The sequence below is a fragment of the Rhinolophus sinicus genome, chromosome 17, assembly GCF_057876585.1.
Source record: "Rhinolophus sinicus isolate RSI-liver-muscle chromosome 17, RSI-T2T, whole genome shotgun sequence".
NCBI lineage: Eukaryota > Metazoa > Chordata > Mammalia > Chiroptera > Rhinolophidae > Rhinolophus > Rhinolophus sinicus.
Window position 1 is genome coordinate 44,763,777 of NC_142517.1, and position 17,419 is coordinate 44,781,195.

The 17,419-nt window shown below is 42.4% G+C and overlaps 1 protein-coding gene across 2 annotated transcripts in view; it reads left to right on the forward strand.

Annotated features, from left to right (window-relative positions):
* USP13 (ubiquitin specific peptidase 13) overlaps positions 1 to 17,419 on the forward strand; it is a 105,235-nt gene that overhangs the window by 41,189 nt on the left and 46,627 nt on the right. For both annotated transcript variants that reach the window (XM_019751835.3, XM_074328294.2), the window contains 4 exons: positions 769 to 911; positions 2,206 to 2,390; positions 10,576 to 10,670; positions 11,784 to 11,971. In XM_019751835.3, the coding sequence (XP_019607394.3) occupies positions 769 to 911; positions 2,206 to 2,390; positions 10,576 to 10,670; positions 11,784 to 11,971 (611 nt within the window). The remainder of the gene's footprint in view (positions 1 to 768; positions 912 to 2,205; positions 2,391 to 10,575; positions 10,671 to 11,783; positions 11,972 to 17,419) is intronic.

The following is a 17,419-nucleotide window of genomic DNA, read 5'->3' on the forward strand; positions in this document are numbered from 1 at the left end:
CAAACTATTTTCCAAAGTGGCGACACCATTTTACATTCATTCCCACCAGAATGTTTTTAAAGACAGCTCAAAATACCGTATAGCATTAAACAAATAGCAAATGTAGTGCTAGGCATATGTCCAGGACCAGTTGGTTGGGGAGAGAGCAAAGAATCTGACCGCCCCCCGCACCCGGGTCAGGTGGTGCCAAGCTGGAAATCACAGATTTGCTCACATGTGGACTTCTCTGGCACAGAGACACGGAGGCATGTCCCTGTTCAGGGTCACATTTGCACCACATTAAGTAATGGAGCCCGCTGCTGGCATTCCATGTAAGCGCCCTTGACCACATGCCATTGTGTGATGAGTTGAGGATATTGGATATCTGGGTGTATATTTGTTAGGAGGAAAACACACCACTTGGGTAAATCCCAGGCATTCCAGTAGCTCATTCCACGCCTGTAAACTGTTCACCTTATACTTTTCACTCTGCTTGCTAAGAGGTAGAGTTGTTCATTCTGACTGCTACGCATGTGCTTATAAACTAGATTTGTTCCTTGCTATCTTGTGTCATTGTCAACATTGCAAACTCCAGGCCAGGGATAAAATCTTCCTAGATCCAAGGGAAAAGTGCTGGAGCCAGGAAACTAGGATCTTACTCTTGTGATAACTGTACCATTTGAATTTTCTCGGATGAAGCTGCATTTATTGATAAACTTTTAAATTCATTTTATAGAAGTTGCTATTCTCTCATATGTTTAATATATCACATCTGGGTTTGTCTTACAGGTAACAATTGCTTGCGATGCAGTTCTTAACTCAAAATCCCCGTACAGAAAGCAGGACCCAGACACCTGGGAAAATGAATTGCCAGTATCCAAGTATGCCAATAACCTCACCCAGCTGGACAATGGAGTCAGGATTCCTCCAAGGTGAGTGTCAGATAGCGAAATGGAAAGTTATCCCCTAAAACTGGCCAAAGGAATGCTTACTTTTCTACTTCTCAGAATTAGCAGTTATATATTTTCTTGTCAGACGCCTTAAAAAAAAAAAAAAAAGCTCAAAAATTCTCTGTAAAATTCTCTGTACCTTTGTAGTAGATGCCGAGCATGCCAGCCCCTTGCCCTTGAGCCCGCCCCCCCCCGCGCCCCCCCAGGACTCCCAGTTGTAAGCATCTGCAGCTCTTTGCTTGAGGGTTTTCTCTGCCTGCCCAAGCCAGGTAGGCCTGTGCGTGGGACAGACAGAAATCCCGTAGAGTTAATGCTCCCTCCTGCCCTCCTGGGACGGCCCTCAACCAGTGGCTGCTGCATGGCTGGGTCAATACTCTAGGTCCCTGCCCCTCAGGTAGGGTGGTCGGGGCAGGAGTTCCCCAGATGGACTGAGCCCCAATTACTTATGTTGTCTTCCTGCCCTCTCCAGTCGCACTTCCCTATGGTGCTTCCTGAGATGGCCTCCCACACAAGCCATTTACAGTCAGATGTTTGTCTCAGACTCTGCCTCTCGGGGAACCCCACTTATGGCAGTCTTTGGTTATCCCATTTGGGTCTGGAATGCTCTCTGGCTGCATTAGCATCTGCTGCCAGGTGCTGGTGTGTTTCCTGAGGCCAGTCCTGGATGGAAGGGGCACGTGGACCAGCACTGCGGCCAGTGTGGCTGAGGTCTGACTGCTGCATCCCCACCTGTATGGTCTGGGTGAAGGCGCGGCCCCTCACCTCTCCCGTTGACAGCGGGCGTGGTAATACCCACGCTGAAGAGTGTTTGTCAGAATTAAATGATAAAACTTTGGTAACCTTAACCTTCAGTTCAGTTGATTTCCTTTCTACTTAATTTAGATTTGCCATGTAGTAGGTTTTGTTTAAACTAGTTTTCCTAGGTGTGGTTAACGCTTTTGAACCTGAGCTGTTTATAATCATGTTTTACATGTATTTAGCTCTATTCCACTGTCCCTCACACTGGACTTTCAAGGAAATGACCTCCCCTCCCGCCCTCAGGTTCTGCATCAGTTTTCTGAAGTAAAAGAGCCATCGTGGAGGAGCTAGGAAGAGCTGGTCTCTGTGTGGGTGGCAGGCAGGGTCCTGAGTGTCCTGTTTCCCTGGGAGGGGTCTCTGGGATTCCAAGGACTGTTTCCTGTGGTCCCAGCTCGAGTCACTCTGTTTTCTTGGATGTTAATGTTCTGATTCCACGTTGCATTCCAGCTATACTAACTGCTCTCCAATGACTTTCCAGTGGTTGGAAGTGTGCCAGGTGTGACCTGCGGGAAAACCTCTGGTTGAATCTGACCGATGGCTCTGTGCTGTGTGGGAAGTGGTTCTTTGACAGCTCCGGGGGAAATGGGCACGCGCTGGAGCATTACAGAGACATGGGCTACCCTCTAGCTGTGAAACTGGGAACCATCACTCCTGATGGGGCAGGTGAGTGTGCCCGTACCGACCCTGGGAACTTCAGTGTCTCCCTCCTAGATTTAACCAGTGGGTTGGAGGGTATAGTTCTGGACTCAGAAAGCTCAGGCTTGAATCCTGATTCTGCCTCTTATTATCTGTTAGGTCTAGGGCAGGTTTTCTAATCCTTCTAAGTATCAGGTTTCTCATCCTGAGGATAATCATGGTACCTCCCTCGTAGTTCTGTTGAGGTGCATAAGCTTTCAGCTCCATGCACACAGTAAGGTCTTAATAAAAGTTAGCTGCTATTACTAACCTTCTGTATGTCTCTTGGCTAAAAGGGCAGAAGCAAGAACCAGGACTTGTGCAGCGAACGTGCACAATCAAATCCACCATTAGAATTGTAGGGGGAAGCCCTATAATTCATTGTGGGGATTAGTATCCTTTTAGGAACCAATGGATGCATTATGGAGAAGATGGGTTTAAAGGACACGGTGTGTTCCGAGTCCCTGCCGTCAGCTGGCAGTGATGGTGTTCAGTGCAACAAGGGATTAGAATTGGTTCCTATTTGTACATTCAGCTTCAGAATTTTTTTTTTCCCCTTTATGCTCTCACACTGCGTGCTCTAAAATGTTAGCTTTTGGCCATGTTTATACAGTTAATTCCTTCTGCCATTTTGTGAGGAAAAAGGGAAATGGTATCACAGTCAGTAATGAGAAATTTCAATATTGAGCAGTGGTCCTAAGAACTCATCATCTTAACATCACTGAAAACATTTATTAAGCCCAGATCTGGATCAATACCTAGGTTTGTCTTCTCCATCTTTCCAGGCTGTTGGCTCTATTTCTTCTATGTTTTAAGGTAAGATGATTTTTTAGGAGAAATATAAAGACATATAAAGACATTTGACTTTTCTTCTCTGTTATCTTTTTATACAGAATTAACCTGCTTCTGAGGTCATTGGCTAGGATGTTTTCACTAAATAGGGTACACTTGTCAACCATGCCTTTTCCATTGAACTCCTTTCTCATTTATTTTCTAATTGAGGGCTGGAAGTTAGCTCATATCAATATTCTTTTGATTCACATTTTGGGTAATTTTCCTGCTTCCAAAGTTAGTGGACTTATTTTAACTTATTAGAGATAAGTAGCTGCAAGAGCCCGAGGTACTGGTGCCAGACAGCTTCCTCCCACAAAAACAAATACACCTCTTCACAAGCCAGGTTGAGTCCTAAGACTTCCAGGATCTGAAAAGGAAATTTTAGGATGTGTGGTTGGATTCAGGTTACAGCAAGGTACTTGCAGGTCATTTCCATGTTGACTGACTGCTATGCAAGGCAACCATCATTGTCCTGTTAGAGGACCACAGAAAGAAGGGTTTGTAATATACGAATTCTATTGGATAAAATTATAAGGGGAGAATAATACAAATGTTTCTACCTTCTCTGCTGTCTTATGTAGTGCTTTGGTAAGACCAGTTATTAGAAGTCCAGCTCTTAGAACAACCTATCCAAGACTGCACCTATTTGTGTATATGGCTTAGTTATAGAATTTGAGTTGTTTGAAGAGCAGGCTATGTCTTACTTATCTCTGGGTTCCATACAAAATCTTACATAGGAGGCAGATATACTTTTTTTAAACGAACCATCTGGTATATAAGTATTTAAACTATTAGATTATTTAAATGTACGCTAATAATAAAGGCCAAGGTCAATTCTGTTTTCTATGCATCTTTAATTTTCCAGAAGCCTTTTTTCTAGTGTCAAACTTATTTTTAAACTACAATTTAGAGTACATCTGAAGTTTATTTCCTTTCAGCTTGAAGAAGGGAAGTGTTATATTTGTGCCTTGATTTACAAGGAGCAGATGTTCAGTATAACATATTTGGAAAACAGAGAGAAAAGTTTAGAGAAGTAAATAAAAATTACTAGTAATACCACCTGCCAGACAAATCACTTCTAACAATTTGGGTATTTTCTTTCTTAAGGCCTCGATCAGTTCTTATACAATCACACACATATATACCCCATATTTTTACAAAAATTGAATTGCACTGTATAAAGTTTTTTACCTTACTTTTTCTATTTAACTTTAAATTATGTTTTCCATATCATTAAATGTTCTTCAGTATTCCATGATAGTTCCATAAATCATTTTACTATTCCCTTGTGAATTGTTCTAATTTTTTTTTCTCTTCTGATGAACATCCTTATACATATGCAAATCTTTGGGTATTTGCTTAATGATTTTTTTAGGATAAATTCCTATGAACAAAGGACTGAACCTTTAAAATTTTTAACTGCTGAGTTTCTTTCTAAACTAGTTGTAGTAATTTCTATTTCCACTAGCAGTGCATATGAGAATACCCAATTCACCAAATCTTTGACAACTTTGGATATCCAAAAATTTAAAAAACCTTTGCTAATCTGGTATCTTGTTTTAATTTGCCTTACTAGGTGAGGCTGAACATTTTTCATAGTACCTATTCTCGTCCATTCTTTTTGTGATTTTCTTAGCCTGATTTTCTAGTAGGTTTCTGTGTAGGTGTTTTTCTTATTGGTTTTAAAAAAAACTTTACTTATTAAAAATATTAACTCATTATCTGCCATAATTAAGTTTTTTTTTTTTTTTGAGGAAGGAGAACTTTTAAGGTTTTCTTTGTCATGTAATTGACATGTAATGATCATGTAACTGACATTTATTTGAATAAATATTCCTAAAAATTCTTGGATTCATTTAGCTGAAATAATGTTCACTTTTTGAAAAAAGATCAGGATTATTCCTGCTTATCTTGTGCAGAGTTGATTTTTAACACAAATGATTATTTTCAGTCTAATTACCATTTCATAAAAATTTGTGGGATATACCAATTCTTTTATATCTGTTTCTTTTATATCTGTGCTTAATAGATTGCCAACTGCGATTTATTTATTTAAAAGCCAGAGAAGTTAATGAAAACATGCGTGAAGTTTCCTTAAATATCTTATTATGAACCTTGTGTATGCTGAGGCCCAGGAGGGCAGGGTGCCCTTTGTCTGGGGGTAGGGTGGCCCCCTCCTTTGAAGGTACTACTGCTGAGGGTTCCATCTTCCATACTTGCTAGGCTAATTGAGGCTGATTGAACTCACAAGAGACAAAGTCTCACACGCAGGGCATTTATTTTTTAGTTTATAATGAGAACCACAACTGCCTGTAAGTGGGATGGTTATGGCTGCTTGACCAGTACATTCCTTCCCTGTGGGAAGCTGAATTATATTTAGCATATTGCTTAGTAAACATAGAATCCAAGCAGGTTATGGACTCAAATATTTAATGGTAGTGTGATCCAATCATCCTGGTTTCCTTCTCCCCTATAAGGATATACCTGTTCAGTGAGAAACTCCTACTCATCTTGATGTCTCAACTTAGAATTAGTTCTTCCAAGAAGTCCTGGTGCCCCAGGCTAGGCCATTGTGGTGGCATGGGCAATAAAAATGGGCCACATATCAAATTCCATTCTGGGTCCCATGGGTACAACAACAAACAAACCAAGAACAGATCACAGTACAAACAAACAAAAAGCTTTTCTCTATGGGAGGAGTTACTCATTTGGCAAAGCTAGGATGAGGTTCTTGGTGGGAAGGGCATGAGAAAGGGATGGAGGAAAGAGCGGGTGTTTTTTCCTTCCATGGTAGAAACTAGTTTACCTAAGAACATGCTTCAGTGCCTTGGGCAATTGCAGGAGACCCTTCCAGAGATGCCCAAGGCAGCTGTGGAATTGCCTGTCTCACTGGCCCCTGCACCAGCTCAGTAGCATCTCAATGTGGTCTTTCTTCTTTGATTGTCTTCATTCTATGACCTGAACATAAGCCCCCGTAAGTTTCTCATAGACTGAGGCTTTGGAATCAAGCCACTGACGATTTCATTTTAGTTTTGACCTAGCTTGTGCCCCTCCTGTGTGCCTCTGTAGCACTTCATACTGCTCCATCAAAGCACTTTTCACAAGATCCTGTAACTGTGTTTAATGGTGTTTGCCTTGGACAGCAGAGGCTAAGCACCAAGCTTGTTGCACACTGCTGTACCTCTAGCAGCTAGCACGGCCCCTCACACATAGTAGGTGCTCAGTAAATATTTGTGGAGTAAATAGATGGAGGAAGACGTACCAATAAAAGTTGCTCCTCTGATTTACCGTTTTCTTTCTTTTTTCTATTTTATTGACTTCGTTTTACTCTTACTTGTTTTCTTTTCCTGACTGTAGTCTACATTTTGTCTGGCCTGAGAGTTATGCTCTCTAAGGTGATGATGGTACATACTTCTGAACTCATTAATTTTGTTTATTTTTCTAGTAATAACTGGAGCATTCTCTGGTTTCTCTTCTTTTCCTGTTTGTGGCAGATGGTCTGTAGATACACAAATATAAGCTCATGGTGGAGAGGTGCAGTTTGGGTGGATGGATCAGCACTTACTCTGAAATGAACGTTTCCTTATCCTTTCCTCTCTGACCTCTTATTTAGTGTTTGACCAGGAGTTCTATTTTTCTCTCTACTTGAACTCTGAGTTTTGTTTCTCTTTCTAAATCTAAGAATTTGCTGAGGTACAGCTTTACTCTTCTCTCCCTTCTGCTTTCCTTTGTGGGAATCTGAGGTCAGGATTTGGACGTCTGTCACTTTTGGAGGGTGGAGGAAGAGATCCTAAAGTCATATGACTAAACCATATCCAAGAAGATATCTGTTGAGGTCCTTTACATCAAAGCAGCTTTTCTTCTAAGACTATTTGAAGTAGTAAAGTTTAAACTTATGAGGGCCGAGACCCTGCTTGATTTAACAACATATGAGTATTCTCAGTACCTGTATGTATTTGGTGTTCAGTAAATCTTTGTTGAATACAATGAATGAATGAGTGAACGAATGAGTCAGTTAATCCATGTGGATGAACAAGAATGACCAGTGGTACACTAATACCATACTATCCCATAGAATCATTTTAATCTTTGGGAATTGCTTATAAGAAATTTTTTTTCAATCAAAATATAATAAATTTGGAAAAAAATAAAAAGCAAAAAACAACAACCACATAAAATAAATCTTCCCATTTAGAGATAACAGATTATTACCATTTTGATGTAATTCCTTACAGATTCTCAGTCTTGGCCTCAGTCTAAGCCTCCATCTCTGTTCTCTAACGCTTTCCTTAGTTAATTTTGGAACTCATTGCATGTTCTGTTTTCTAACATGCTTATCAAAGTTAAAGTGTCTAAGTGTTACCAGAGAGTGAGCCTTTCTCGGCGCGGGGTCCAGGTTCTTGGCGTCTCGAGCCCAGAATTGAACGAGACACAGAAATAAAGTGGTGAAAGAATAGTTAATTAGAAGAGATAGTACACTTCAAAGAAATAGAAGTGGACCCGAGCAGTAGAGAGGGGCTCAACGGCCTTGACTAACGAGGCCTTGGTAGTTTTTATCTTTTTCTCTCAAATGGGCTGTTCCTTTCCAGGTGTGGGACCACCTGATTGACACCTGTGATTGACAAGAGGCTATTACCTCATCTTTTTACAAACTGTGCAGGTTTGAGTGGCCGGTTTGATCTAGTTGGGTATCTTGTACCCATTTGTTTACAGTGGAAAGGGGAAGTTTGGGACAGAGAAGGGAAGTCTTCTGGGCAGTAATGCAGAGACCTGATGTCTATCTCTAACTGCCTGCCTCGTTTTTCCCTTGAGAGACGTGATCCCCATAAAATTTCTATGGGAATTTGAGGGACAGGAGGTCTGTTCTTCTGTATCTGCTTCCTGCTGAACAGGGGCGTAGAGTTGTCCCTACCTGTTGGGGATTCACGGAACTCTTGCCCTAACTGATCTCAGATGAGAGGAAGGGGTCTCGGGATCCGCCTGCAAGACCGTGTTGGCTTCTTTTGTTGGGACTGGCAATCTTGCTGGGGTATCCTCTGCATCCCCAAGGCCCCTGAATGAGGAAAAATAGATTTTAATTAATAAATCCGTTAGTTCTATAGAGCCTATGGCTATTCAACCCCTCATTTAGGTGGCGTCAGGAGCTGGCCCAGAATGGGTTGGAAAGAACATTAGGCTTCAGTGATTACAATCAACAAGTATACTGGCCTGGGGGAATGTTAAAATCTATTTGGTCTCTGGGATGGAATTATCCAAGAGTGAGGTCCTGAATGGCTTAGGGGGTGTTGGGAAGTCACAGGTTTTTAAGTAGTTATCTGATGCCGGGATGAGAAACATCCTGTGATTCAGCCTACGAGCATCTTTAGTGTAGGACTCAGAAACTGATTAGAAGAGTAATCAAAGCCAGGGGCTAAGGAGCTAAGAAAGTAGGGAAAAGGAAACTTAAAATTTCTACAGTGAGGGAGGCTTAAAACTTTTATAGTGAGGGAGCTCTCCCATATCACAGGGAATGCCATTTTCAACTTCCGGCCAGTATTTGAGTGGTGTATTTTTGTCACTTGTCACAGATGGAAAATATTGTTGATGTATTTGCTTCACATTATTAGTTCAAAGATTTTTGTTGGTGTTTTTGGTAAAGTTTTGGTAAATTTTTTCTTAATTGGGGTGGGGATTTTGTCTTTTGTTTTTTCTTTTGAGAGCACTGAAATATAATTAAAAACAATATAACAGAAGGCTGCTATCCACAAATTAAAATGGACCCTGAGGAGAAGAGGGATAGAGGAGAAAGCGATACAATGTTTAATCTGTTAATAATAGAACGACTGACTGCCTTTGGTGATAGTGAGTCCTCACATATCTGGGTTTGGGTCAGAGGATCACCAGAGTCTCTATATTATTTTTCCCCCTCTCCTGGTGATGTTCCAAAGAGCAAGAAACTTTTTGGAAAGTCTATCTATTACTGTCCAAAAGAATGATATCTTTATATTTATTTTCCTTGTAGTAAATTTTACTTTTCAAATTTAAGAGTGAAGAGTGTGGTTTTTGACTCACCATTCCTTTTAAGAATGCAGAGATGCTCCACCAAATCTATGGGTCTCCCGAGATCTAAGGAAATAATTTAAGGAAAATGAGCTTGGCCAGGAGTCAGTATATCTGGGTCCTGGGTCACCTGTGGGCTTTAAGGCAAATGATTTCACCTTTCTGAGCCTCTTTTCCTCATCTGCAAATGGGCCTGAAGCTGTCTGTCCTTCCCCCACGTTGCACTTGCTGTGAGGACAGATCAGTCAGTATTTGGATCGCTTTTTTTATTTTCCTCGAAGATCTATATCCTGCCTTTAGTTCAGATAGCTTTTGAAAATTTTAAGCAGTGATTTTCAAACTTTACTGTGCATCTGGGATCTTATTAAACTACAGATTCTTATTCAGTAGGTCCAGGGTAGGGCCCGGAGTTTGTACACACACACTTTGAGAAGCCAGCTTTGGTCCAAAGCATCTGTTAGGTGGGATATTAGGTCCTCAGGAGAGAAGCCTCCCACCTTAGGAGAGAGCTTTCCAACACTGGTGTGCCCTTTTGGGTTATTGACAGGCCAAGATGCTAATCCCTCAGGCCCTGGGGCAGGGGGCAGGGCCTAGGACAGCTGGAGCCCCCTGAGTTACCCTGCTGTGCCAAATACATCATTGTCTGATGTGTGTGCTCCAAGGTGGCACAATCCTCACACATCCCTCACCAGCTCTGTAAGGTGGGGACACCAAAGTAGGAAAGAGAGATGAGGGGGCCGGTGGGCGGTGGAAATTGGTGAGCTGGTAGGCCTGAGACTATAGAGGGGTCCACAGGCAGAATTTTGTTTTGTCATGGACCTGACACCCCAGTTCAGCCATTCAGCTGCCCCCGAGGTTCTGTGTTCCCCCCATAGGTTCTCCCTGCCATGAGTAGATGTTGTCACCCTTCTCTTCCCTCACCCTTCCCTCCTCCTGAACTTATAGTTATGCCACTGTGGTTTTGGTTAGAAAAATCATGCATTAGGCATTTAGGTTTTTCTAATTTTAAATTATTTTAACTTTAGATACTACTCTTTTATTTTTCAGTTCCAGCAAACCTTTTTTTTTCATTGCTTCCTGAAATGTCAAAAGAATTGATATCTGGATACATTTACAAAAATTACCTATTTTTTATGTTTGTTGTTCCTCATCTGTCTTTTCCCAGTTGAATGTAACTAACTCACAAGAGAATTTTGTTTTGTTCATTGATATATCCCAAGCCTGGTGCTCAGTAAATACATGCTGAATACTGAATGACTTGGTTACAGATCTCAGTGCTTATTTTCTCTTCACCTTCTAGATGTTTATTCTTTTCAAGAAGAGGAACCTGTTTTGGATCCTCATTTGGCCAAGCACTTGGCGCATTTTGGAATTGACATGCTTCATATGCACGGGGTGAGAACGTCCACTGTGGTCTCTAGTCCCACTTTGTTGGGGACTGGGGAGCTGTTTGGTTTATTTAATATACAATTCCTCTAACATGAATTTTTATTTTATAGGCTTTAGGTTTTATTCTTTGTATTTACTTCTTGAATGTAATTAATTGATGTTTTCTTTGCCTAACAGTTTGGTTTTTTTAATGTTACAATAAAAATGGCACCTTGTCAAGTACCATTTTGTTTTAGTTGGCGTTTGCTTACAGAATGTCTATCTCCTCTGATGGAGAGTTGCGTGAATCACTCTTTGTTCACTAACGGGAGAAGGTACAGGAAGATGACCTTTAAAATGATCTGTGACCAACATCACTTTAATTAATTTCAGGAAGGGAAGCAGAGCTCCTGGGGGTGGAAAGACTAAGCCAACATATTACTGTTGATGGCAAAGCTTTGCTTCATTTAACATTGTGTTTTTAAACTGTTATCATGACTATGTTAATTTGTCCCTATGAGGGACTATTAAATGTGCATGTCTTGTTTTAGCTCTTTCCTCCCATCCCAGGCCATTTCCCTCTCTTCATGTTTTCCTCTCTGTCTCCTCTTTCTCACTCATGTCACTTGTTAATTTACTTTCTCTGCTCTTCTTTAAGTTTTCCTCCTATTTCGAGGCACTCCCAAGCCCCCAGGGTTTGTTCCACTTTCCTCTCCAACTGCCTTGCCTTTTTGTTTGCTGTGTTGTGTTTTATCTTCTCTTGAAATTATTCTATTTGCTTCTTCTTCTTTTTTTTTTTTATTCCGATTTGTCTTTCTTCTTCTTCCTATCTCCTTTCTTCTTAATCTCTCTTTTATTTTTAAATCTTTTAAATGTGTGGGTTTTTTTTCATTGTGGAAAGAGACATAACATAAAATTTACATTTTAACCATTTTTAAGTGTACAATTCTGTGGCATTAATTACATTTACATTGTTGTGCAACCATTACTATCTCCATCTCTTTTAATTAGGTTGTTTATTCCTCTGTTTAGTTGGGGGTGGAAAGAGGCAGAACATTGCTGTTACAAATAATTAATGGGACGTCATCTTTGAATAATAATCACAGCTAAAGTTGTTTTTCTTCAATGACTTTGCCCCAGACAGAGAACGGGCTCCGAGACAATGACATCAAGCCACGAGTCAGCGAGTGGGAAGTGATCCAGGAGACGGGGACAAAGCTGAAGCCCATGTATGGCTCGGGGTACACGGGTCTCAAGAACCTGGGCAATAGCTGCTATCTCAGTTCCGTCATGCAGGCCATCTTCAGCATCCCAGAATTCCAGAGAGCGTAAGTTTCCCCAATGTAGACCTGGGTACACAGAACTGCCCTCCATCCCCTACAGGTCCAGTCCAGTCCGTATGTACTGGGGAAGCCCATCTTCCTCAGCTGCAGGACATTTCACCACATCATCCATGGTGTGACTTCTTGCCCTAAAGCTGGGTGAGCACCCTTGTCAAGTGTTATGGGGATCAGGTCAGATGAGGAGAGCTTTGTGAAATGAGAAACCTCCCCCAGGGATTTGTCATCATCATAATAATGGCTTCCACTTTTAAACCCTCTGTGCCAAGAAAATATTGATCATTAATCTTCACAGCAACCTGCCGAATCCATTCCTATAGATGTGCTAGGTGAGAGTCAATGATCTGTTTAGTCAGTGTCCTCCTGGTGAGTGGAGTTTCTTAGAGGACTGAGGCTTTTCATTTCTTTGCCACTCAAAATGTGGTTCACGGCCTGCTGCTGGCCCTCACACTGCTGGATACGGCTCAGTAATGACATATAATGGAAATTGAGAGTGAGCGTGTCATGCAGGGTGGCCATGGTGGTGGTAGCTTCATGGATCTGCCGCCCCACATAGGGTGTGAGAATGGCAACCAAGGATCCAAAAGCACTTGCAAGGGCAGTATCCAAAACCATATCTCTCATGCCGGTTGTAAAATGCTTGACTTCCAGCCCCCGCATATTAGGGTTGAACATAGCGTGTCTCATACCCATTTCATGGAGGATTTGAGTAAGTTCAGTATACGACAGCCATTTACTCAGTGTCTGGAAGCTCGCCAGCCTCTCCCATTACTGTGCATACTGCGGCGGTGAGCCACTCCATTGGAGTGTGGTTGCCCTGGTCTTGGGCCAACCTATGGCAGTTCTGTAACCTTTGTTGCAGGGATGGATGCCCCCCCACGAAGGCTAGCTTTTCCATCTCGCCTGGAGAGCAGAGTATGCTGTCTGCCCCCTCATCCCATAAACGTAGCATCCAAGCTACGTTTGCTAAGATTGGCTCTCCAGGGCACTGTTGGCACCACCTCCCCAGCTCTTACAACTCAGTGGGAGTGTAAGGGGTATAGGTTGTGAACTCAGTCACAGCTGGGTTACCGGCAGCGACACCCCCGGGGCCCAAAGGTTGCTTATGCTTCACCTTTTGCTGCACGATGGGGTGGGGGTGGGGAGCTACGTCACTTCCAATTGCATTGTCCGCCTCTGCCTCAGAGTCTCCACTGTGGGGCTCCTCCTCTAACTGGCGGTCCTGAGCTTCCAACGCCTCCCACCAGGGCTGCTGGTCCCGCACCTGGGCTATTTCATTAAGTGCGTCTTCCGTGTTATAATGCAACGTGGTGAGGAACATCCAGCCCACACGGTCAGCTGTACCCTTCACCTCCTCCAGCAACCGCTCAGCTAGAACGTGCAGGGCCCTCTGCACACTGGCTGGAGAGCCATCCACATCCTCCCACCCCTCCTCAGGGGTCCAACTCCTGAGAACAGTGGCCACTGGGTACCACACACTTGGGGGGGGGGGGCCACATGTCCTTCTGTCCAGAGTCAGACACCATTCCTACATGGCCGGAATCCTGCTTGCCACACCAGGTGTCCGAGTGGGTGGTGGCTTTGGCGTAAGATGTCCACAATTCTAGGAACCTACGGCAGTAGCAGCCTACCAGAAAGCAGGCGTCGCCTGCTATAGCCAACAGGGCGGTGTGCCATCCGAAGGCTCGAGAGGACCACCAATTCACCGAGGGGTCACGTTTCTCTCAGGAAGATTGTGTTTTCTACTCCCAGCGCTGCTCCTCAAGGGGTTCCCGAGACTGAGTTTTCATATGCACAAACTGCTCCACCGCCCTTCGGAGAGTTTTGGCTGGCACCATACCCTGCTCGCTGCACTATGTGTAATGCAGGGACTCGGCTCCTGTTCCCCGCACAGGAACGCAAGATGTGGTGAGGCCAAAAAGGAACAACAATGGAGCCATGGATGGGGGGTTCATACCACTATATTCTCGATGGCGGCTGGTCAAGACACAAAAGCAAACAACTGCCAATACCCCAGCAAGGGGTCTTCCTGCACCCCAGTCTCGCTGGTGGCTGGGCGAGACACAAGAAGTAGGATCAACACGATCTGCAATATAATCCGCTTGCTAACCATACTTGCTGGCCGTAATACGCCGCCTGCTAGCTTAGCCACGGCAGTTATATCAGTGGCCAGTGGCTAACTGGTTACAGCTAATGGCCAACTAGTCACAGCTGATGGCCATCTACTACCCGAGCCAGCACCTTTCCATGTGACATCAAGAGCCTGGAAACTGCTCTCCTGGCTCTGTCCCCACAGAGCGTTTAGAAATTTTTGTGGTAATTGGACATTGCCAAGTTTTATAAATTTTAGTTTTAGTTTTCTAATAATTTATTTTTGTTCTATTTTTTAAATGTATCATTTGTATGAGTTGAAATAAACAAAAAAGCTGCAGATAATTTGTGAGGCAGTGATTGAGGGCACTTCCTCACTGGGCACATACAAGGCCATCTCCCTCCTTCCACACCGAGGGCCATAGTAGCTGCATCTGTGGCCATTTTCTTCCTTGGCTGTGCTAGGATAGTGAGACACAGAGACCCGGACCTGCGGCGGGTGTACTTGTGGGCAGCTACTGCCTATGTTTAGAAAAGAGTCTCTTGTGTTTTCCAGAGTGGTTAGGTTTCTACCTTGGTTCAAGTGTGGAAGAGGACACGTATGCTAAGACAGACAGACAGACAGGCAGACAGCACACTAGGAATATACAGGGCAATATTTTACCCAATGGAGTTGAATGCTGTGGGGACAGAGTCCCAGAGAGCAGTTTCCAGGCTCTTGGCCTCCCATGGAAGGTGCTGGTGCAGGTAGTAGATGGCCATTAGCTGTAACCAGTTAGCCACTGGCCACTGATATAACTGCCGTGGCTGAGCTAGCAAGTATGGATTGCCGTTAGCTAGTGGAGTTAGCAAGCACGGATGGCCGATTGCAGATCATGTGGATCCTACTTCCTGTGTCTCGCCCGGCCGCCAGTGAGACTGGGGTGTAGGAAGATCCCTCGTTGGTGTACTGGCAGATGTTTGCTTTTGTGTCTCAACCAGCCGCCATTGAGAATATAGTGGTATGAACCCCCCATCCATGGCTCCGTTGTTGTTCCTTTTTGGACTCACCATATCCTGCGTTCTTATGCTGGGAGCGGGACCAGAGACCCTGCATTACAAATGCTAATGGCTTTAATAGTGGTTAATAAAAAGTACGTCAGATATTGTTTTCTTTTTCTCTCTTGGTATTTGAAGACTTACCTCCTACTGTTTTCTGGCTTTGGAAATTTATGGTCTGTTTTCCATGACTGGTTTTCATTTTTCATCCAGTCAGTAAGGAGTGGGTTCTGCTCTGTTCAGCAGTGGGCTGGGGGTGGGGGGTTCCATGTTAAACAAAGGGACATGATACCTGGCCACACTTGGGGAAACAGACATTAAGTTAGTAATCGTAAGAACAACTGCTTGGTGATAAACATAGTAAGGTCCATGAAGGAAAAGGGAACGTGGTCAGGAGGACATCTTTGAGGACAGAACACACACAGGGGCACAGATTTGACTGATGTGTGGGAGGTGTGGGGACAGAGGGTGTTGGACAGAAGGAAGAGCAAACTTGAAGTTCTGAGATGGGAAAACCTTTTCAAAGGACACATCACGCACGCATCATATTATTTTTATTAATTCTTACCTATAGCTCATACTTGTATTATCAAAGTAGCTTCATCTTATGTCTCATGCTCCAAGATTTTTTTTTTTTACTATTGAAGGAATGTCCTTGTGGTAGGTGTTGTGTAATTATTATTTCTTTTAAACTAGCATGGAAGAAACGTGTTCTGTTGTTTCCCAGCCCAATAACACTTTTAGTGCTTTACATTCTATAATTTTTGAAAATTCTTTCTATACTCCAAAGTTTGATGTACAATTACCTTTCTGAATTTTTTCTTCAATGAAAAAATGTAATTCATGTCTGTTTTGGATTTAAGATTCTAATCTCTCATGCCAGTCATGTTTCAAGGGTTTTAAAATTTTATATTATCTAATATTTTATATTCTATGTTCTGAACATTTACTGTAGATATTAGAACATGAGCAACTTATTATTTATACTCATCCCTTGTCTTTTCGTTCTTTTACCAAATATCCATGAATTGAAATACTTGCTGTTCAAGCTCCTTTTCCCCAGTGAGACTAACTCAGTGGGGTTTGGTCCAGGAGCAGTGCCTCCGTTTTGTAAGTAGAAAGAGTGACTCACGGAGAGATTAAATGACTTATGCACGACCTCAGTGTAATGTGGGAACTTCAGCCTGATACTCCTTGATACCCTGTCTGCCACTTGGATCCAGTTTACATTTCAAAATAATTCCGATGAGGACCAAATCTAAATAAACTGGTGTGCGAATTGAATGACAACTAAGATGGAGTCTCAGATAGCAAATACACGTTGTTGTTGTTTTTTTTCCTTTGAGAACGACTAGGTTACAAACTGAAGGTATAATATGTATTTTAAAAATTACCTAGCATTATTTCTGCATTTTAGTTCGATTTTGTTGTAATGGGTGAAATTCCTCATTGATTAGAAAAGGAATATAAATTACTAGCAAAGTAGACTTTTCGGACATCAAAGATTTACCTCATTTAACTTTATTCTTCTCCACCAATCTTGCCTTAAAAAATAAGCCTTTTTGTTAATGTTCATCTTCTCAGTAAGGGTTTTTTTTTGTTTTTTGTTTTTTTTTGTCTTGTCAGGTTTTGAGATATGATAAAGACTGGATCGTAAGAGAGTTGATGAGTTAATCACGTTGTATATTAGACTTTGTCAGTGTAGCCTCTGGCTCTGAATAGTTCGGTTTCAAAACTTGGTTTATCTATTATTTGATTCTTGGTTTGTGGAAAATTTCTAGATGGAATTGTTCCTCTAGTGACACATCCAAAAATCGTTTGGATGGGACTGTCCCAGAGAAGTGTGCTCCGTTAATTTTGGTATAGGTACATAATCTAGGCTGCAAATTCTGAGCTTGTAGACAGCAGGTGCCAGTAGTTGAGGTTTCTAGTTAGAGGTCATTGCTAACTAACTACTAGTATGTCATGGTTCTCTACTAAGGCTTTATTGTAGTAAGGTTTTTTTCTATTGGGTTATAGGTGGTCAATTATGAAAATGGGTTATGTGATTACACATTATGAATGTATTCATGCAACATATATTTATTAAGTGTCTTTTGCATGTCAGATTCTGTTCTGGTGCTAGAGATGCAATGATTTAGATAGATGAAGTCTCTGCCTTCATGGAGATGATAGTCTAATATGTAAACTCTAGAGAGACATAATAAAGTAGAACGTAAATAAATTATATAATTGTAAACAGTGATGCATGCCAAGAAGACACTCAGCCAGGGTCAGATGATAGGGACTCAGGAAGGGGGGAAGGTG